This window comes from Amborella trichopoda, chromosome 5 (genome assembly GCF_054954075.1).
Source record: "Amborella trichopoda isolate Santa Cruz 75 chromosome 5, AtrichopodaSantaCruz75HAP2 v2.0, whole genome shotgun sequence".
In the NCBI taxonomy this organism is placed as follows: domain Eukaryota; kingdom Viridiplantae; phylum Streptophyta; class Magnoliopsida; order Amborellales; family Amborellaceae; genus Amborella; species Amborella trichopoda.
Window position 1 is genome coordinate 16,858,016 of NC_142340.1, and position 22,014 is coordinate 16,880,029.

Genomic DNA, 22,014 nt, shown 5'->3' on the forward strand with positions numbered 1-22,014 from the left:
AAAATTTAAGTGTAATGAAGGAAATATTGTTCTTAAAGGTACGAGTAAGTTTCTATATTTTCACACTCCCCCTCAAACTCAAGACGAGTTAAGAGCGAGCATCTTGAGTTTGGGCATCTAAAGAACGAAGGCCTTAGTAACAAAGCAAGAACAGAAGAAGCTTGAGCAACTGCAAATTAACGATCCACAAAAAACGACATCCAGTCTGCAGAAAATGACATCAAGTCTTCAGGTGCAAGGCATGACCGATAGAAGTAGTGGTCTCCATGCTCAGATTGCTTGAACAACAAGCACAGAAAGTGACAGATCTCAGGAACAAACGGCCACAAGAACAAATAGCCACAGGAACAGATGGCCTTATGAACAGACAGAACATTTGGGATTGAGAAATTCGATCATCAAAAAGAAGAGGCTCTTGGAAGAGCCAACTGAAATCAGTGGCGGATCAACATCACAGTGGGATCTTAGATTCAGAGTTGAGAACAGTAAGATCCAAAACAAATCAGAGAGTCGTAATATGACTCAGTAGAGAGACAGAGCAAAGAGTCGAAACACGACTCGGCAGAGACACAGAGCAGAGAGTCGAAACATGACTCTGCAGAGAGATAGAGCATAGAGTTGAAACACGACTTGACAGAGAATCGAAACACGAAACAAGACTCGGCAGAGATACAGAGCAGAGAGTCGAAACATGACTCTGCAGAGAGATAGAGCAGAGAGTTGAAACACGACTCGACAGAGAGACAAAGCAGATAGTCGAAATACGAAACATGACTCAGCCGAGAGACAAAGCAGAGAGTCGAAATACGACTCAATAGTGAAATCAAAGAGTAGCGATAGAGAGGGTTGAGAGAGAGCAATCATAAGGTTGCATGTTCGTTTCACGTCGGGTTCACCAAGAGAGAGAGAGAGATCTAATGAGTCACCAAGAGAGAGAGAGAGATCTGATGAGAGAAAGAGAGAGCATGTAGATCGGTAGAGAGAAAGAGCAGGGAACAAAGAGACGGATACTGGTTCACAAGAGAAGCTAGTTCGCAGGGTAGAGAAAGGAAAAGAGCACTTCACAGCCTTAGAGAGAGTCAGCAGTTCACAGCGTGTGCGCACAATAGAGAGAGAGAACGGTTCACACCAGAGAGACCAATTAATGCCACAGCCAAGAGAGAGAAGGAGAGCAAGACCAGATTGATGATAGAGAGAGAGCAGTGATTGAGATATTATAGAGTAGCGATCAAGAGATTAGAGAAGCAAGGAAACCCAAACTAGATTGCAAGGAACTAGCTCTGATAACATGTGATAAATTGTATTTCTGTATAATTGGGCCTTAAGCCCCCATGAAAATGTATCATTGAACTTATCAAAGATATGAACAAGAGCCCTAAGTTATAGGGTTACAAAGATATGTAGTACTATAGAAACTAAAATATATAATGAACCACCTTCCTAATATGGGTACACAAAAAAGGTAAGTACAATAAAGGAAATACTGTTCCTAAAGGTAAGTGTAAGTTTCTATATTTCCACAGTTTAAAGTTGCACCCTTAAGCAAACCACACCCTTTTCAAGTGTTCTTTTCTACGCATTTCTTATGGAATAACACACCAAAATGTTTAAAATTTGAAGAGATCTAGTGTGGAAGTTTTAGTACGGTTGTTTATCCAATATTGAAAATCTTTGATTTCTCACTCAATGTTTTAGTAAATTTGTTTAAATTTGTCTCGAAATATTCTTAGATATTATCTACAAAACCATACCAAAATTTTTTTAAAAAAAATAGTATAATTTTTTTCTAAAACGTGTTTTTGCTTTAATTTTTATTCTAATTTTGATTGAAATGTCCTTTTAGGTGAAGTGGAATATTTGGTTTGGATTTTATCAAATTATATATTCTCTTCATTTTTTTATTTTTCCTATTTTTATTGTTTTTATTTTGTATTTTATGAGTAATTTGCTCTTGGTTGTGTTAGGTACGGTTTAGATAAAGTTTAACGATATACATATGTATTTTAATTTTTCTTCTACTGATTTAGGGTTTTCATCAAAAAAAATACAAATATTATGTTAATTTCCGTCTTCTTCTTTTTTTTGGTTCTAGGTTACCTTAAGTAGGGCTTTAGATAAGTTTTTAATAACATTCCTATTCGTTTTATTTCCAGAAAATATTCGAAATTTTTTCTAAATGAGAAAATTTAGATTTGCTTTGGTCTAGGTTGAGTTGGATAGGGATTCAGATAACTTTTTAATGACTTGGCGCTTCTTCTTCTCGACCTTCTTAGGTAGGATATAGTTAATTTTGAATAATATTTGTATTTATTTTAATTTTTTGTATTCTTTTATCCTAAATAATTTTGAGAAAATCCAAACTTTTTTATGAATACGATATTCTATTTGTCAAGCAGGGTTCAGATTTTAGGTGAAATTAACATAAATATACTTAATTTTTTAGGGATATTCAGAAAATAACCTAAAATTTTTGAATTTTACAAAGATATCCCTTTTTTCCAACTTACTATTTTTGTCCCAGAATAACCTTAAGTGCGGCACTAGAGAACTATCCTAATTATAAAAATAATGATCGATACCACGAGTGTCTTGGCTTAATGTATTGTTCGGTACTCTTAAAGATTTTATTGTAATTGTATTTTTTTAGATAGGGTTTCGATTTTATTGTTCTTGCTTTCTTTGTTCTTTCTTTTTTTGATATATATCTTATTTTAGATAGTGAAATGCATGGTACTTAGATGAGAACCAGACTTTCGGCATTCTCACCTCTCTTTTTTAATAATTAAATCAATTTATGTAACAATTTTTTTAACTTAGTTTCATATATTTTAAATTTTTTCAAATTTGTTTTTCCGTCCAATAAGGCCAAACCAGTCCGAGTTGGCCACCCGATCCGGTTTTTTAAACCTTGACCCTTAATCCATTCCAACCTTGACCACTGTGGGGAATAGAAGCAGTTTGAATAAATATAAGAATGAAAATACAAGGCAAGTACATGCCAAGTTTATGTACACATACAGAAGAAGAGGTTCCTGTTAACAGGAGACCTGAAAATCACCAAGGAAGCAGCGTGATTATTATGCAGCAGCAGCAGCTTCTTCTTCGACACCATTCGTTACAGGAAGCAGGGTGCACACCAGGTTGCGATCACCATACACATTGTCTACACGCCCTGAAAACAAAAAACGACATTAATGTTATGCATTAATGGCGTTCTCTTTTATACGCTCTCTTTTATACAAATGTATACAATGAGACGATTTATTTTTTGAAAAAGCATACAAAGAGGTCATTTACTTTTTGTACGAAGAAGTCACAATCACTCTTGCCCCTGGGATTTCAAATTAAGTGGATGTAAAAGTGTAATTGAATAGACTCAAAGTTCCCAAAAACAAAAATTGGAATTCATGACTCATCCTAACCACCCAATTTGACATCTAATAACTAGGAGTAATTGTAACCTCTTTGTAACAAGGATAAATGGTATCATAGTATACGGTCCTTTCATTTTTTGCACAAGTCACAATCATTATCGATTGCTAGATGTAAAATTGGTTGGGGGGGTGTGTCATTGTGCACAAACTTCAAAATATAGTTTCTCGAACTATATGATACACTTTACTACTGTTGGATTTCACATCCGATGGTCGTAAGTGATTGTGATCTCCTTGTACAAAAGTTACTAGGCCTATAGTATACAATCCACAAGAACAAGAGTTTGAAAGCTCTGTTACCTGTTGAGGGCCAGAATTTGGCTCCCCGGAGCCAAGAAGCAGGGAACGCTGCATACTCCCTGGAGTATGGTTTCTTCCATTCATCAGCCATGATCAGTGAAGGGGGATGAGGGGCTCCCTGCAATTCATATATGTTTACTTATCATAATGATATAAAAATTTAACAACTACATGACAAGCACGCATGTGTGATCATGTTCCATTGGATGATTCACTTGTGACTACATCTATGTTGTACAAGAGGTCGAATCAGCGAGGGCCCTGATTTGGTCTGACCAACCAGATGGATCAATTTGAGTAAGACCAGTTAGAAAAAAGAAACAATACAAAATAAAAAAGAGAAAAATATGAAAAACACCCATCCAAACCACAAAGCACATTTCTCAAATAGCGTTTCAAAACAAAACAAAAAAAGCACATTTCTCAAATCACAAGAATTACAAGTTTACAGACCCAAAAAACAAAACAAAAAAAAACCCACAAAAAAACAAACCCCATTGGCAATGGAAATTTTAAATTTCACAAGTATCCAATAAAAATTAATAAATCAATATAAATATTAACAAAACCCCCTTAATTTTCTAACTAAAATACAAAAATTGCACAAAATACTGAATTTGAAAATATTTTCATAGCTCACCATTCTCCATTGCAGCATTTAAGCATGAATGAAACAAAAAAAAAATGCATAAAAAAAAAGACCATTTTTCATATGGAAATAAAATAATTAAAAATACCAAAATACAAAAAATGAGCATTTTCACCTATAATTTTACAAATTTCCATTTGTGTTAGAGAACCCAAAAACATAAAAGTGACAATACAAAATCAAATGAAAATGACAAAACCGCAAAAAAATTGTGTATTTACAAAAGGGTCTGGTTTGCATAAGGTCGCAATCTTAAACAATCAAAGTAAGGTGCACCTCCAAACTTTGTCATGGGATGTAATTTTGGTATCAAAATTTCTTAGAATTGTGCGAGAATCTATTTTCATCTCTAATTTTAAAATTTTAATCTCCAAAAATAGTGCAAATCAAGCAGATCTAGGAACATATGATAATCTTCAACATGAATGGTCCAGATAACGTTTTTCAAGATATGTTATTTTTAAGGCTCGAAATCTTTTTTTTTTCCCCATATATATACATCTTGATGTCAAGATGATCAATTAGATGTTTTTCTAACATCAAATCAACCTCTTTCGAAGGATTTTAGAGGTGCATCTTAATTCTACATTTTAAGGTATCTACCTTATATACACTTTTTCCTTGACAAAAATGTAAGTCACTAAGAAATCAAAAACCTACAACAATGAACTTATAAAAACAATCATTAAATTGAACACAAGAGAAATAAAATGGCATATCAAGATTCGTGTAGCTGAACTCAATTAGTTGGGAAAAGACTTTAATAAAGATGAAATTGCATACAAGAAACCTATTTCATTGATTTGAGAAAAAAAAATTCATTTCTAACAAAAACTTAAAAAGTCTGAAACTTTATTATATTTTTTTGCAAATATAAAACAAAATAAGAAAAATAGTGTAATGAACTTTGCTTGGGGCTTGAAATAACCGAAATCCTCCCCAGAAAGATTGAGTGTTTTCAGGCATATTATATATATATATATATATATATATATATATATAGAGTGAGAGAGAGAGAGAGAGAGAGAGCAAAATTCTCTAAAAGTATCAAATTTAACAGCCCAAAAAATCTCTCAATTTGTAGGACCAAAATGCCCCTATTCTTTTTCAAAATGACTGAAAAGACCAAATAGAAATGAGTAAAAGTGATCCTAAAATCAGGAAAGCAAAATAGGTCACTTTTATCATTTTTTAAACCCATTAGTATTGGCGGATTCGGCCTCAAACCAATGGACTTGCTGGTCTAGTGATTCAATAAACCGATCCACCAGTTCGAGGTCAGTTTGACGGCCAGTCGGGTCCAAGGGATCTGGCTGGACCAGAATGATCACCAGACCAACAGTCACTGGTCCAATCCAGTTTTAACATTTATCTACATGACCTTGCAAGCATATATTTCTTAGTAAAAGTAGAAACAAGGAATGAAGGATAATGACATAGGGAATCACAAACTGATAATTACACCCTCACCTTAAGAACATTGACGAGGACATCAGCTTTCCCAGACTCAATTTGGGCAATTTCTTTTCTTATGGATATCAGAGCATCACAAAACCTGTCCAACTCCGCCTGCAACAGGTAACATGCATCCGTTTATGACAATACCGCATTCAAGTGTATGGTATATCATGAACCAGCAACCAAGCATCCACCATCAGTTCTCAAGACTGGTGGCGGAGATGAAATGAAGCATCTGGTAAATCATGGTTGTGGGACATATGGTTCATCTCCACCTTATGCGGTTAAGAATGGACAGAAGATGGCCCACCTGTAATGGGTACACCATACACACACACTGGATGCGTATGGTATGGTTCCCATAAAGAAAAACGAAAGAAAAAGTAAAAAGATAAGTTATGCCCAGTCATACCTTGGTTTCACTTTCAGTAGGCTCTATCATCAATGTGCCAGGAACGGGCCATGACATTGTTGGCGCATGGAATCCATAATCCATCAGACGTTTTGCAACATCTTCAGGCTCTATTCCAGCAGAACCCTGCATCAATATTGGTCCTTAGGTTGCCACTGAATTCATTCAGAAAGAGTAGATTTATTAATCTCAACAAAGATGTGTGTTGAACTTCAAAGCACCTTGAAACCCCTCAAGTCGATAATGAATTCATGAGCACATGTACCATTTACGCCTCGGAAAAGCACAGGGTAATGATTCTGCTCATACAGCAAGATTATTAGCATCATTAATCAAGACAAACAAAATGGAGTTGAGAAGTACAAAAGAAAATGTTTGTGAAGGAAACCTCCAAGCGTTTTGCCATGTAATTCGCATTCAAGATAGATATCTTTGAAGCTTCAGTGAGACCTTTTGATCCCATCATTGCTATGTATGTGTAGGATATAGGTAATATGAGAGCTGAGCCCCAAGGTGCAGCTGAAATGGTACCAAGGGGCTGAGATTTTTCCGGAGGTGGTATCCCTCCGGTGGGGATCTGTAATTTTCCAAAAGTCAAGACTTGAAACTGGTAAAGCTTCAATTTTGCAACAAATGATTCCAGAATCCAAATCAATTAATAAATATACCACAACAAGCAAGAGCAAATGCATGGAGGAGGTAGCGCAAACAAAGTACAATTGTTCCAATTCAAGGCAATGCAAATTTCTACCATGTCCTTGACTAAAGATAAATTTATTATACTCTCTGCTGAACAAATTATTAATCATATTCATAGATACTCTCTGCTGAACAAATTATTAATCATATTCATAGATACTCCAGTTTAGAGGTCTGATCATTGTATACAATTCATGCCAATGCATTTATTAATAGCATGGGTTCATAGCATGTGTGTGCTTCAGGGCATTTATTATATTACTTTTTTGTTAGTTTACAAATCACTGCATTTTAGTCATTTGTACGGTGAACCTGACCACCTATATCCAATGGATTCCACTACTCATTATTTGAAGAGATCCGAGTTTTACCCGAACTGGCAAAAATTTTACCCTAGCTGCATGTTTGTGTGGTCCAATGAATAAATTTCACATGCTCTAAGGTCGTTATAGGGACAATGGTACAAAACAGTTTCAACGAGTGCATGAAGAAAGAAATCTCTTTCCTTTTTCACAAAATGTTCAACTCTAGAAGGCAATATCTCTTAAGATGGTATGCGAAACTCTTGAATCACAAACATAGCCCAAAATTAACATGTGCATAACCTAAATAGCCTGGGATACTAGGTATGAATCTGAGGAATGGAAATGGCACAAAAAAGTGAGAACTTTATAAAAAATCATTTAGTGCTAAGTAATCTATTAAGGAAACGGAAACAACACAAACAGATTACATCAATATACATGATACTTCAAATATTTAGAAATAAAAGACACACATATTACTCATTTCCTGACTTGCACAAACCTTGAAATTGAATAGAATTGTTATATCTTGGACTCCTGATAGCTGGACACTTTCTACTTATTTGTGATTCCTAATGGAAACTCATCTCTTTGCCAGTTACCAGTCCTGTTGCCTCAGTGTTATTTGTTAACTATGATCTCAACTAGTCATTTACCATGCATTCTATTATCAGGATATTTTGTTACAACGTTATTAGAATTTGGCCTGATGGTATATTGAACCAATGTTTTGGCCAAACAATGCAACAAGCCTGTCCAGACATCAACAGGAATAGAGACAGAAACCAAGTTCCCCATTGTGAAAACCCCCAAATAGGCTAGATGAAATAATTAGCCACGTAGTAAACCCATATCAGATAAATTAGTGGCTCTATGCAGCCACTTTTAAGTTAAAGATCTATTTATATACTAAAGAACGGCATAGTCTAATTGAACTCATGCCCACCAACGTGCTCATCTCAAACAAGCATGGGACATGAGATACATGCTTAATGGGACATAAAGCACATTCCAGATACTTCCAAGTGATCCCCTTGAACTCACTAACAAGCAAAGAAGGCTCTACTTGAGCAATCACAATAGCACAATATGCAGTTATAAGTAATGTCTTAATGAAGTATGATACCTTGTTTATTACCATTAAAACATGACTTGATTATTTCCACTGGATCCTAACACTACATCCTCATTACCATCCTAGAATTTGTCATGAAAAGAGGCTATGGAGAAAATGATTCAGAAAGTTCTACAACCAATGCAATGATTAGGACAAAAAACCTGTGGTGATGTTCAGGTGCAAGGCAGTAGTTTCTCATACAGAATAGTCTCAGTCACTCTCTAAAAATTCACTGACTAGGGCTCAGACTCACCCAAGTCACTTAGACCTGGCAGGGTGCTGAGTACAAATTCACTAACCCTAAAAATTGGTCAAGTCTGACCTAAGTCCTCAAATGCAATATATTTTTATGTTGAGACTTGGCTGGGGCCAAGTAAAGTAGAACGGACTCAGCAGATTTGACTTCTGACTAGGCTCGAGACCCTGGCAATTCCAAGCCCAAGTCCACTCTTTTAAACACTGTTCTTGGTTAACAAAAGAAAAATAAGCACTCATTTGAATAATGTAAGAGCCATTCATCTAAATACTGCTTGCATTTTCAGGATAGCATAGGCTAATGCTCAGTTGCCAGACTTACCACAGGATGCGATGGCAAGAATGGTGCCAAGTGTTTCTTCACGCCAATTGGCCCCATACCAGGCCCACCTCCACCATGAGGAATGCAAAATGTTTTATGAAGATTAAGATGGCAAACATCGGCGCCAATAAAACCGGGGCTTGTTAAACCAACCTGCCTTAATGGAAATAAAGGAAAAATATGAGATTGATAATATGGATTACATTAAACCAGCATTCAAAGAAATTGCATGCTATTAGTTTTAGAATGGAAAATATACATGGTCTGTCTCCATGCATTGCAACCAAAAGATAATGACTGAAAATATAAGATGATTTTCATATGCTACTACAATAGAGCCACATCCGCTTCATAAAACCTAATTGTTTTGCCCACTGGCATCAAGTTATTCTGTTAGATTATTCTTCAAAGGATGTTCTTCGAATGTTGTCCATGGGCTAGGAATCCCACCCCAAAGATATTGGTAGATGTTATTGAGGGTATTTATGATCTATTTGGGGTGGGTTGGTCAGTTTCTGTCATGTTTTGAGAAGTGCAAATGAATTAGCCTGATTCACTGGCCTAGGTCATAATAATTGGAAGATCTTTCTGTATGTGCATGTACATTGAGAGAGAAAGAGAGACCCGTTACTTCCCCCCCCCCCCCCCCCCCCCCCCCCAAAAAAAAAAAAAAAATACAAATGCAGTCATAAATGCGATGAAGAGTAAATTTAACAAATGCAGCCATGGAAATGAAGAGCCTTGATGAAGAGTGTCTGGTGGTGTTTCAAACGCAAAAAAAATCACCCAACGGCAATCTCCAAGGGTATGGAGCACAGAACCAGACTACAGTCCCAGGCAGGTGAAACCATGGATTTCGGATCTTTAGAGAGCCCATGTTATCCAAACAGTGGCCTGGCGAACACAATGCATAGGGTCGACCACCCAACCAAACTTTATAGACCCCCATGAAATGAGGAAAGACAATTCTCAAAAAAAAAATAGAGATCAGAGCTAGTTGCAGGGTCAAACTACCAAATGGATGGTCCAGGACAGAGCACAGTCAAACCTTGGTCAAACTTGCCCCGAACGGCTATTCAAAGGTTTCAAACTCCCTCTCCCTCTTCTCCCCCTTTGTACTGCTCATTTAATCTTAATACGACACTGTTAACAGTTTCAAAAAAAACAAAAGGGTTTCAAACTCTAATCTAAAGTGCCCTGAAGGTATCCTCCAAAAATTAGGCCAATCTAATATCGGAGGACCAAGATATAAGCCCACAAAGTTGAAGACCATTGAGGGAGCGCAATCCACACCCAAAACGGCCCATATAAATTTGTGGTCAAATGAACTGAAGTTTTATGGAAAAGGGGGCATCGTCTTGAAGAGCTTAAGTTCCAAATTTAATGATACTGATGAACATGCCTAATTTGGATGAGTTCATCACGGTATCTATTTAGTTTCAAAAATAAATTGTATTAATTTATAGCGGGATGAATCTAGTTAAATACATAATGAAATTTTCACACTCAGAAAGACCATGAATTGTCAGTTGTAAGTACTTATACTTTAGATCAGAGTTAAGGGGAGATCTGTAAGCAGTTAGCAATCCTGCTTTGGAATGTCAATCCAGCAGTTCGGGATCTTGGGGGGGACAAATACCCCATCACATAGGATCATGTTCCTATACCATGAGGGATCATGATCCTATTAGCCATGGGAGCAAGACCCCCTCTCTTGCATGTCTAGATCCAGGAATCATGGGTTCGAGATCTGAGAGGTCTAGGATCTCGTACCCACTTGTAGTAAGAATGTTCCATAACACAATGAAGGCTACAATCTAACCATTACACCTGCAAGCAATTTGTGAGAGTCAAAATGTGATCATTTTAACTTAAGAATTGCTTGGGAAGATGACGAATATCATATAACCCAAGGGCCTGTTTGGATGACAACTAATTTTATATGGAATAGACTAATCTGAAATTTATTTTGATAGTTGTTTGGTTATATACAATATTATTTAATTATTTGATTTTTTTCGTGATTTTAGCTATTTGTTCGCTATTTCTAGCTAAAAACATATGATTTACAACAAATTGTAATGGATAGTGTCAAAAAACAGATAATTCATTATCAGGATTACTTTTATTGAAAATAAGTTATCAGTGATTACGAGCATTTCCAAACATGCAATGAGAATCCACATAGCAATGCGTAATAACAATGATCAAGTGAACAGACAAACTAAACTAGCATACTTGATAGAAAAGGGTTAAACAGCCCAAAGGAAAAAGCCAAAATTCCACAATTTATTTTTCAATAGTAAAACAGCCTAGGTTCATGCAATGTATTCCACCAGGATGTCAATACACAATACACCATATTGCCACATATACAGACCAACCGACACTTATGGAAACACACAAATAGCAGAGATTAAACAGCCCAAAGGAAAATGCCAAAATTTCACAATTTATTTTTCAATAGTAAAAAAGCCTAGGTTCATGCAATGTATTCCACCAGGATGTCAATACACAATATACAATATTGCCGCATACACATATCAACCGACACTTATAGAAACACACAAATAGCAAAGATTACATATAACAGTAGGTTATTTTTCATATAGTTGATATATAACTTAAAAAATCGTCATATATAACTCAAAAAATTGTCAATTATAAAGATAACTATTGTCAGCAACTCACTATAGTATGTTAGTAGTAGTTGTGTGTGCGTGTGTGTGTGCACGCACATCTCTTGGAGGGTATCTAGATATGCTGATTATAGGTCTTATATTGATAGGTGATCGAAGATAGATCTCAAGGTTTCATGAACTATAGTGAAAGGTTATGGTGGTTTAAGGATAAAGTTCAATTCCCTTCCTTGTCATGGCCCGACAGTCTAATGCTTTTTTTATGGGACTCCCTCACTTGGAATTTCCCTTATACATGCGTATCTACTATTAGAAAATGAATAATTTATTTTAAATTTTTACCCTCTCACCCCACTTTATAACATATATATATATAGAGAGAGAGAGACACACACACATAATCTAGGGATGCTACGTGATATGCATTCCTAAGAACATATTATAGATATACATAAATCCTAGGGGCGCTCCAAGAAAAATCCCATGTGCTCATGATGTAGGGAATTTTAGGCAACGCATAATTCCCTACTCACATTCCTGCCTCCAATAACTATGCTTGAGATATGCTTGAGATACATGAAGTCCTCGTCCAGGCCGAAAATTCCTACTAGATCCTTTCAAAAATATACACAATTGAAACAAGTTAAACAGCATGAAAGTGCCTATATAGAAACATCAACCATTAAGAAGACACCTAGCATGTAAATTTTTTTCAGAGACTAGATTCTCCTGAGAAGACTCATAATCATCCAGGTCCAGAGCATATTCCATCTATCCCTCAATGGATGTCATTCCCATGCATTTATGTTTCTATCATTATCAACTCGAGTTCTTTTTCTATTAGATCTGAAGCCTCTTGGTGAATGAACATTTTGAAACATTAAATAGAACATATTCATGCAGTTATGTCATATAGCCAACTCCAAATAATTGGGATAAGGCTTGGATGATGATGATACCTATCGAAAAAAATATAAAATGAAAATAGCAAGGTACCATAACTTGTTAGACTTTGCTTCCAGCCTTAAGAAATAAGAGAAAATAATTTCTCTTCTAAAAACACAACTATGACTTAAAGGTTGAACCAAGAACGCCTGCTTGAAAGTCTAAGTCAAGGATAATATGAATTGAAATTATTATGTTACAGGAACATGGATGGAAAAAAGAACCTGTGCATTCATGTTGGCACCATCCATGTAGACCTGGCCCCCATTCTCATGAATTATCTTGCAAATCTCATCAATTCCTTCTTCATAGACTCCATGTGTAGAAGGATAAGTAACCTACACAGTTGGAAAGTCCCTTGTATTTTTCTCATGCTAAAAAATGCAAAGATAGATGCTGAATATCCCAAGTCGACTATGAGATGCAAGAAAGTGTACCATGAGAGCAGAAAGATTGTCCCTGTTTGCCTCAGCAGCTTTCTCCAGTTCTGCTATGTTGATGTTTCCCTTAGAATCCGTACCAACAGAAACAATCTTCATTCCACACATGGCTGCACTTGCGGGATTAGTCCCATGAGCTGAGACAGGGATAATGCACACATTGCGATGACTGTCTCCTCTTGCCTACACACAACCCTCATACGAGTTAAACACTCATGCGCGTGCGTGGGTGCACACACACACACACACACATGCAGAGAGAGTCTCAGGAAGCTCCAATCACTCCCAAAAACAAATAAGCACAGGTCTTCTAGAGTTTTAGATCTCTTACCATATGATATGCACGGATGACCATGAGCCCCGCATATTCGCCAGCAGCCCCAGCATTGGGTTGCAAGGAGAATGAATCGAATCCAGTAATTGTACACAACAGTTCACCCAAATCTTTAAACATTTCCTGTAAAATATCAAAGTAATTACCATCAAAGGAAGCATTTTTTGGAATCACGTAGAGAAGGTTAGTACTAAGTACCTGATAACCCATAGCTTGGTCCGTGGGTGCAAATGGATGGATATCAGAGAAGTTGGGCCAGGTCACAGGCATCATCTCCACAGTGGCATTCAGTTTCATTGTACAGGAACCCAAGGGAATCATGCTATGGCACAAGGATAGATCCTTGGCCTGCAACTTATGTAGGTACCGAAGAAGTTCATGTTCTGTATGGTACCTGAAAGTTTCCCAAGTAGAAATCAATATCTCGGGAAAGTTCCTCATAAAAGTAACTGAAAAAGTTAGAGTAGAGAAGGGTATACATATTGAAAATGGGGTGGGTCAGGTAAGGGCTCTCTCTTTTGAGTGCAGGTGGGATCCTGGAGTGAACCTCAGGAGCAAGAGATTCAGCAGTAAATGGTACCTAAGAGGTCGACCAAATCATCAAATCAAGTGGAAAAAAAAAAATGGAGATATAGGCATAAAAAAAAATTAAAAATAAACACTTTTTTTTTGGGTGAGTAAAAAATAAACACTTAACTCATGAGAAGTACATTTTTCAGCTCAATAAGAAGTCAATGCTCATTGGATTACCACAAGAAAAATCTAACTCAAAAATGAAATATATCTAGCTCAACCAAATCCAAGACTTACAGGTTTACCAAAAGCAAACACTTTGAAAAGCTTATCAACATCCTCTAAGGTGGTGGTTTCATCAAAGGAAACTGTTATCTGCAATGGGAAGAAACGCCAAGAATTGATAATGATCATGAAATGATAATAGTAGTCATATCCAAAGAGAAATACTAAGAAATGAAGGAAGAGTAAAATGATGAGGAGATCACTTACATTGTTGCCATCTACTACTCTTAAATTGACCTCGTTTTGGACTGCAAAATCCAAGATGGTCTTAGAATCAGTGCATTGGATCTTCACAGTGTCAAAATAGGGAACCTCATCAACTGCCACAGTCCCAAGCTTCTTCAGTCCCAGTGCAAAAACTCCAGCTAGACCATGGACACGCTCTGCTATTGCCTTGAGACCTTCAGGACCGTGATAAACAGCATACATCGCAGCCATGTTTGCCAGCAACGCCTTTAAATGCCCAACCATAATCGAAACAAATAAATGAACGACTGTGACGGAATTTCCCATCTCTATAATAATTCATAGACGGTGGGACCCATTGATAAGAAAGAGAATTTTTACAAAGAGACTGAATTAGAAAACCACTATGTTTATAATGGAACTGCGATAAAGCACATTTATTACAGCCATTAGCAAGTATTCTGGCTTTCAAGGCTCAAACAATACAAACCAAATAATCAACAGATAAGGCTGAATTCTCAATATCAAAGAACGTTATATGTTTATTGATCTCATTACAGTTTATCGAAACGTTGGATAGATATGAACAGACCAAATAGGAAACCAAACAGTATGGATGTATATTCAGGAAAGAAATACAGAAAGGGACAGACATATAGAGACAATATCAGAAGTTAAAACCATAGAATATATTTCTATCACATTCTTCAGTTTTTAAATTAGATAGATATTGAGAGAGAAGCTTAATTATAAAGCTGTGGAATATACAGACACTCAATTAGAAAATCAAACAATACGTTTGCATCCATCCATCTCAGAGAGAGAGAGAGCATGCAGAGGCATCCAATTTAAATAAAAAGTAAAAGGGCATAAATAATATTTGTCTCAGTCCCCATTCATCTAGTTAATGGAGAGAGAGAGGTTGAAGTCAGTACCTGGGCTGTGCAAATGTTGCTGGTGGCCTTGTCCCTGCGAATGTGCTGCTCCCTGGTTTGCATCGCCATCCTCAACGCCGGCTTCCCCATCGAATCCACACTCACCCCAATTATCCTCCCAGGCATCATCCTCTTATACTCCCCCGATGTCGCCAGGAACGCAGCATGAGGGCCCCCATACCCCATGGGCACCCCAAACCTCTGCGCCGACCCGACCACAATGTCTGCCCCCATCTCCCCTGGGGGCTTCAGCACAGTCAGTGCCAACAAATCCGATGCCATCACCACCTTCACTCCACTCGCATGCGCCGCCTTCACGAACTCCTCGTAATCATTTACGTGCCCCAGAGTGGTCGGGTACTGAACCAACACCCCGCAAACGTCCTTCTTAGAGTAATCGAATGACCCAGCCGGGCCGACACGCACGTCAAGGCCAAAGCCGGCCGCTCGTGTCTGGCAGATGTCGATGGTCTGCGGGTGGCAGTCGGAGGCGATGAGAAACACCTTGCGGCCCTTGTTGATTGCTCCGCACATTGCCATTGCCTCCGCCGCAGCCGTGCCCTCATCGAGGAGCGATGCATTCGACATTGGAAGAGCAGTGAGATCGGTAACAAGGGTCTGGAAATTCAGCAGAGCTTCGAGCCTGCCCTGCGCAATCTCGGCCTGGTAGGGGGTGTACTGAGTGTACCAGCCGGGGTTCTCCATAATGTTGCGGACGATCACCGGTGGCACGAATGTGTTGTAGTAACCCATCCCAATGTACGATTTGAAGACCTTATTTTTTGCAGAGAGTCGTTTCATGTGCTCCACCATTTGGCTCTCGGTGAAGCCCGCATCGAAGCGGGGGTCCGAGAAATGCATGGGCGGCCCTCTAATCGACACGGGGACAGTGGCATCAATAAGCGAATCCAGGGAAGGGAAGCCGCACGTCTTCGCCATCTTGGCCTGCTCCTCGGGGGTGGCCGAGTTGTGGCGTCGAGGGAACGTGTCGCTGGGCTTGAGGGCTTCGGTGCTTATGCTTCTTCCATACTGGAAATGCTGGTGGCGTTTGGAGTGGAGGAGCAACCAGTTGTCGGAACGCTTGCTCTTGTCAGGGGAGTGGGGGTGGAGGAGAGAAGAGATGGTGCGAGCACCACCGGGGCCGGGGCGGCTCTGGGGCGCCACCCTCTTCGATTCATGAAGAAGGCGGCGGAGGATCGCACCGCTCGCCAGCCTCCTTGCGCGCTCCATAATCTCTCTCTCTCTTCTCTCTCTCTCTCTGCTATTGAATCAAGATCAGATCTCTGTGGGCATTGTTAATGGAGAAACAAGTTCATAGGTTTCATGGAGTTTTTTTAATTGTCTGAAAAGGAAGGAGAAAGGAGTTTATTTTTCAGTGGAATGTGCTTGATGGAAAATATATGGAGATTCCTTGTGGTTGTTAGAGCACCTTACCTCAGCATAGATCATATCCTTGACAATAAATAAATAAAAATTCCATATTTATATATAAATATATTGTGGAATTGGTGACACCAAAAAAAATAAATAAATAAATAAATAAAAAAATAAAAAAAGAAAAGAAAAGAGAGAGAGTCCCAAAGTGGGTGGACTGGAAAACTCCCCTAATCTATCCGGCTCGGACGAACCAGGCAGCCATACATCTCTCACCCACTTCATCATCATTTTTTCTTCTGTCTATGAAATATTGGTATAAAATGACTTAAATAGCTTTTTTTTTTTTTCTTTTTTTTTTTTTTTTACTTATTCAAAAAAGCCTATCAGGTTAATAAAACAAGGATGCAAATTCTATAGGCCGAGGCTTTATGAAAATAAAGTAAAGCTTATCATTCTTGGAAACCGTTATAGGCTCTAAAATCAATTTCAAACACTTACTATAAAGTTTAAAGTTCAAAAAAATGATGTAGATTTTGTTGATTAGGGCAAAATAGATGGTCTAGAGACTGTGTTATGGCTATTTTTAGAGCTTGACATTCTAATTTTTTCATTATCATAATAGTCAAAGTCGAGATAGTCGATTTGAAGGTTTTCCAACACCAAAGTTATAATTTCTGGTGGGTTTTGAGGTTAGGCTTCATTTGTTTTAATAGCGAACACAACATATAAAAATAAAGGATTGTATATAATGAGACCATTTACCTTGATACAATAAGGTCACAAGTACATATAACCATCTGATATGAAATCTAATAGCTTGGGTGTATCACAAAGTTTGAAAAAAATTTTTTGAAGTTTGAGTATGGTCCATAGAATAAATGTGTCCATCCAATTTCTCATTCAAGAATCACAATTAATTGTGAACACCTTGTACAAATAAATCTAACTTCATCCATTGTTGTGAAACATGGAAAATTGAAGTTTGTGGATTATATTTTATGGAAGAAGAGGCTAAAGGGGATTATGTGCCCGTGAAATTGAAATATGTGGATTATTTTTTATGGAAGAAGAGGATAAAGGGCAAAAACACTTGGACGAATCGTAGTTCACATCCGGCTTATCTGCACCCCTGCCATTCACTCCCCTTCTTTCCCTCTCAAAATCCAACTAGATAAATTAGAATTAAAATTGTGGTCAAAAAAATAAATCGAAAATTAAAATTCATTAATCATTAGCCCTTTTTAAATAAAAAATAAAAAATTTGTTCTCAAATGAAATTTGAGTTGGTAAAAGTGGGCCCGATTTCCATGGAGCTAGAAAGCTCGCATACGATGCCTACATTTGAGGTCATCTTCGGAAGTTGGTCGTGGGTATCCTTTCCAAGAGACCATCGCACTCGTTGAGTCTTGAGATTAGTGGTCAGTTTTTAATGGAAAGATTAGTGGTTAGTTCTTTATCAAAAAAAAAAAAGAGATTGGTGGTCAGTTGGTAATAGTAGGATTTTTGTAACTTGACATCAAAGAAATTGGCATGGGGATGGATAGATACCTACCTCCACTTGCTAATCTTAATCCTAATATTTTCCCTTATTAGACCTATTGGTAGTAATGGGCTGGTGGACCCGGCCCTAAAAACCAAGGTCGGGCCACCATGGCTCAAGAGAAGGACCAGGCCTTAGGGAAGATCGGGCATGGCCAGATGACCAGGACAGGGCCTGCCCTACCTGGTTCATTTTTTCTTATTATTTTTTTCTTTATTTTCTTGTATTATATTTGGCCTGATCGGGATAGGGCCAGACCGGGACAGGCCCAGGGCCTCCCTAACTGAATTAGGCTAGGGCTAGCCCACTAAGTCCGAGAAAGGCCCAAGGCTAGCCCAGTTATTTAGATCAAGTTTCGCCTTACACGCCAGTTTTTTTTTGTTTTTTAAGATTTTTTTCTTTCTTTCTTTTTATCTTTTTATTTGGGAGGAGACTTTGTTTAATCCATAAGGTGTTTCCTCTCATGAATGGGATAGTCCACTATGTTTTTTGATGCGGTCGACTTAATGTTTTTCAACATCAAAACAACATTTCTCAAATGTTTTCCAACGTTAATTCTACAATATAAAGTATCAATCTTATATAAATGTTTTCATTTATTCAGGGAAAATGTCTAGTGAAAAAGCCTGCATTAAGTTTACACTAAGTTCTAAGTTTTGAAAATTTGATAATGGGGTTGGGGTTGGAGTTGTGGTGGTAGCATCATTTGTGTCTTAGCTAAGGTCTAGGCTTTTATTCTCACCTAACACATTAAAAAATCATTAACGATTTCAAAAAATAGGTAGGGGCTCGTCATCCCTACTTAATTACCCAAAAAAAACAAATAGAAAAAACCTAAATGTTCTATAGGGAAAAAAAAAACAAAAGACTAGGTTTAAAAAATTTCATTAATGGATACGATTCGCACAAGGCATAGGCTTTTAACCTGCATCCCAAATCACATAAAAAAAACGCACTTTCAATGCTGAAGACATGATGGCTAGCTAAGACTTGTCTGCCCCTAGTTAAGAAATTTAAATCTTAAAAAATATTGCAAGTTTGGTAGATCTACAAACACTTGAAAATGAATGGTTCAGGTAATATTTTACTAAACATATCAATTTGGGGTTTGGAATGCACTTTTATTTTCAAATCCATAAATTTTCAAATTTGAGATCATTTTGAAAGTTTTATTGGCGAGAACTACGTTTATGACTGAGTTTTGACCTTTATGGGAGGGTCTAGGCCTCATATTAACTTTTCCCCTCATTAAGACTAGAACAAGCTTTACAAAATGGAACAAGAAGCTCTTTAGGATGTCCTAAAACTCGATTTTGACCCCTAATTATGAATTTTGAAGGTTGAAAAATAGTGCAGCTCCAACAAATCTATAAATATTCAAAAGTAGACGATCTAAATAATGTGTTATAAGATAACCATATTCTTTTTAGGATAGAGTTTTTTTTTTTTTTTTAAAGAAAAAATTTATATAAGATGTCAACTTTATAATGTACAAGTAAGGTTCACCTTAAAAACCCACTAGAGAATGTTGTTCCTATACTCGAAAGCCCTCAAATCTATTATCTCAAACTCGATATTCATAGACATAAAAAAAGGGGGGCTTCTCGTCTTATGTATAGTTCATTTTCTAATACATTATCTAGATTATCCATTTCTAATATTTTCAAGTGTTTATAGATCTGCTTGATCATCACCATTTCTGCAACTTTAAATTTCATAATTGGGAAACAATAAATTTTCATATCATCGCAAGACTTTGTGGCACTGAAACTGTATTTTCAACATATTTTTGAGATAAACCTTACTTCAATAATATAAGGTTTACACCTTATACAAACCTCACCTTTTTCTAAACACCCATAATTCTCAAAGTTAAAATGATAATAAGTTTGGAGGTCTTTCGAAGTTAACACCCATAATTGTCAAAGTTAAAATGATAAGCTTGGAGGTCTTTCAAAGGTCTCAAATGCAATCTTAGGCAGAATTTTGGATTGCTTAAAGGCCTGGAATTTGAATGCTTTTTAGGTATGAGAACTGCAAAAAGGAAATAAGAAGTGTGCATAGAGCCCCTTTTCACCTACCCCACCCACCTTGCTCTACTCCCTCATATATACTTGATCATCCTTTTAAAAAGGGTGCCGTTTGTATAGAGCCGAGGCTCTAAACAATCAAAGTAGAGTCTTCTTTCAAATAGTGTCAAGAAACATGTTTTCAGTATTGGAAATCTTTTTGTTAGCCTTAAAATATATTTTTATATTTAATTATAAAATTTAAAGCATAAAAATAGTGTGGATGGAACATATTTATGAAAACTTGAAGGTTTTGATAATTTATGGTCTAAAATGCATTACAAGATGCGCTATTTTCAAAATTTGAAATCCATTTTTTTTATTGTCCATGTATCTTGATGTGGAGATGATCAATTTGAGGATATTTAGCTATCAAAACAACCACTTCTAATGAAAATTTTGAGGTAGACTTTAATTTGATTGTTTAGAGCCTCGGCTCCATATAAACATCTTCCGTCTAAACAAAATTTAACGTATGAAACTGGAAGCACAGTTTCGAATAAAATGTCACGTCCGTACGAAGGTTGAGCACGCCCACCAAGTAATACGTAGTGTCAGCGATTTAAACCTCGACTATTTCCTTTCGAGAGTGAGGGAAATACACCTTTCTTCTTCCTTCTTTTCTTTCTTTTCTTTTCTTTTTCTTTTTTTTTTTTTTTTTTTTTTTTCTAACGTCATCGGATATTTATTAGCCATGCCCTTTAAATCCCCACCCTATAAATCCTCAATTTTAATTTGATTTTTTTAAAAATATTTTTTGGATCATCAATTCTAACAAATTTGAATAGCCAATCCAACGAACCAACTCTGATATGTGATTGTTTTTTTAATATTTTAAGATCATCAATTCTAACTAATTTGAATAACCAATCCAACGAACCAACTCTAATGTGTGGGGTGAATGATCCGTCCCACCGGTGCAAGTTTTCAAACACTGAATATTGTTAAGTTAAATTTATCAAAATGGGTGCGGTTTGTATTGGGCCAAGGCTCTTAACAATCAAAATAAAGTGCACCTTCAAATAATATTGAGAAATGTGGTTTCAAGACTACAAATCTTTGTGATCGCCTTGAAATATATTTTTTCATAAAATTTAAAGCTTCAAAAATAGTGTAGATCATTTAGATCTATGAAAATTTGAAAATCTTGAAAATTAACGGTAAAAAAATGTATTATTTCCAAAACTTGGAATTCATTTTTTCTCATGCCCATGTATCTTGAGGTCGAGACAATCAATTTGAGAATATTTGGACATCAAAACAACCTCTTCTAATGAAATTTTTTAGTGCGCCTTAATTTGATTGTTTAGAAGCCTCACACTCATATAAACTTTTTCTTATTAAAATTTTCCATATGAGAGTTGAACTATTCAACATTTACCCATTTTTAACTGTTCCAAGTCATGAGCATACATGTCTTTTGCTAGGTATTTTAAGATTAAAATTAAAAGATATGAGTAGAATATTAAATAGTTCATCTCTCACAAGTATTTGCATGAGTTCCCCTAATATTAAGAAAAGTGCTTGGATCAAACCTGGATTTCATATCAATTAATGTTGAATAATTAACAAAGAAAGCAAAAGTGTTCAATGGAATGGGACTAGCTTTAATAAAACTCTATTTAAGAGCGAAACACAAGATGTGATTTCGTCCCTTCTGGAATGCATGATGGAGAGAGAGAGAGAGAGATAGTCCTTGTTTGCGCTTGCATTCGAATTTTATCAATATAAATAAGGGTGTACGGATATTTGACATGCTTAGAGAAATTTCCATTTTCGTGAATTTTTTAAAAAAATTTC

The 22,014-nt window shown here is 36.7% G+C and overlaps 1 protein-coding gene across 2 annotated transcripts; it reads right to left on the minus strand.

The window, feature by feature from the left end:
* Window positions 1-2,945: 2,945 nt before the first annotated feature.
* LOC18448171 (glycine dehydrogenase (decarboxylating), mitochondrial) lies at window positions 2,946-16,595 on the minus strand. 2 transcript variants are annotated; one of them, XM_006858249.4, is made up of 15 exons: window positions 15,229-16,595; window positions 14,315-14,560; window positions 14,120-14,197; window positions 13,789-13,889; window positions 13,508-13,703; window positions 13,307-13,432; window positions 12,973-13,158; window positions 12,760-12,873; window positions 8,952-9,104; window positions 6,642-6,830; window positions 6,475-6,552; window positions 6,254-6,379; window positions 5,854-5,952; window positions 3,735-3,852; window positions 2,946-3,172 (listed from the first exon to the last, which is right to left on the minus strand). In XM_006858249.4, the coding sequence occupies exons 1-15, from the start codon at window positions 16,456-16,458 to the stop codon at window positions 3,078-3,080; spliced, it is 3,135 nt and encodes a 1,044-aa protein (XP_006858311.1). In that variant the 5' UTR covers window positions 16,459-16,595; the 3' UTR covers window positions 2,946-3,077. The 2 variants fall into 2 exon arrangements, with proteins under 2 accessions (XP_006858311.1, XP_088723707.1); XM_088867581.1 differs by lacking the exons at window positions 2,946-3,172; window positions 3,735-3,852; window positions 5,854-5,952; ... (2 more) ...; window positions 6,642-6,830; window positions 8,952-9,104 and adding an exon at window positions 10,915-12,204.
* Window positions 16,596-22,014: the final 5,419 nt, after the last annotated feature.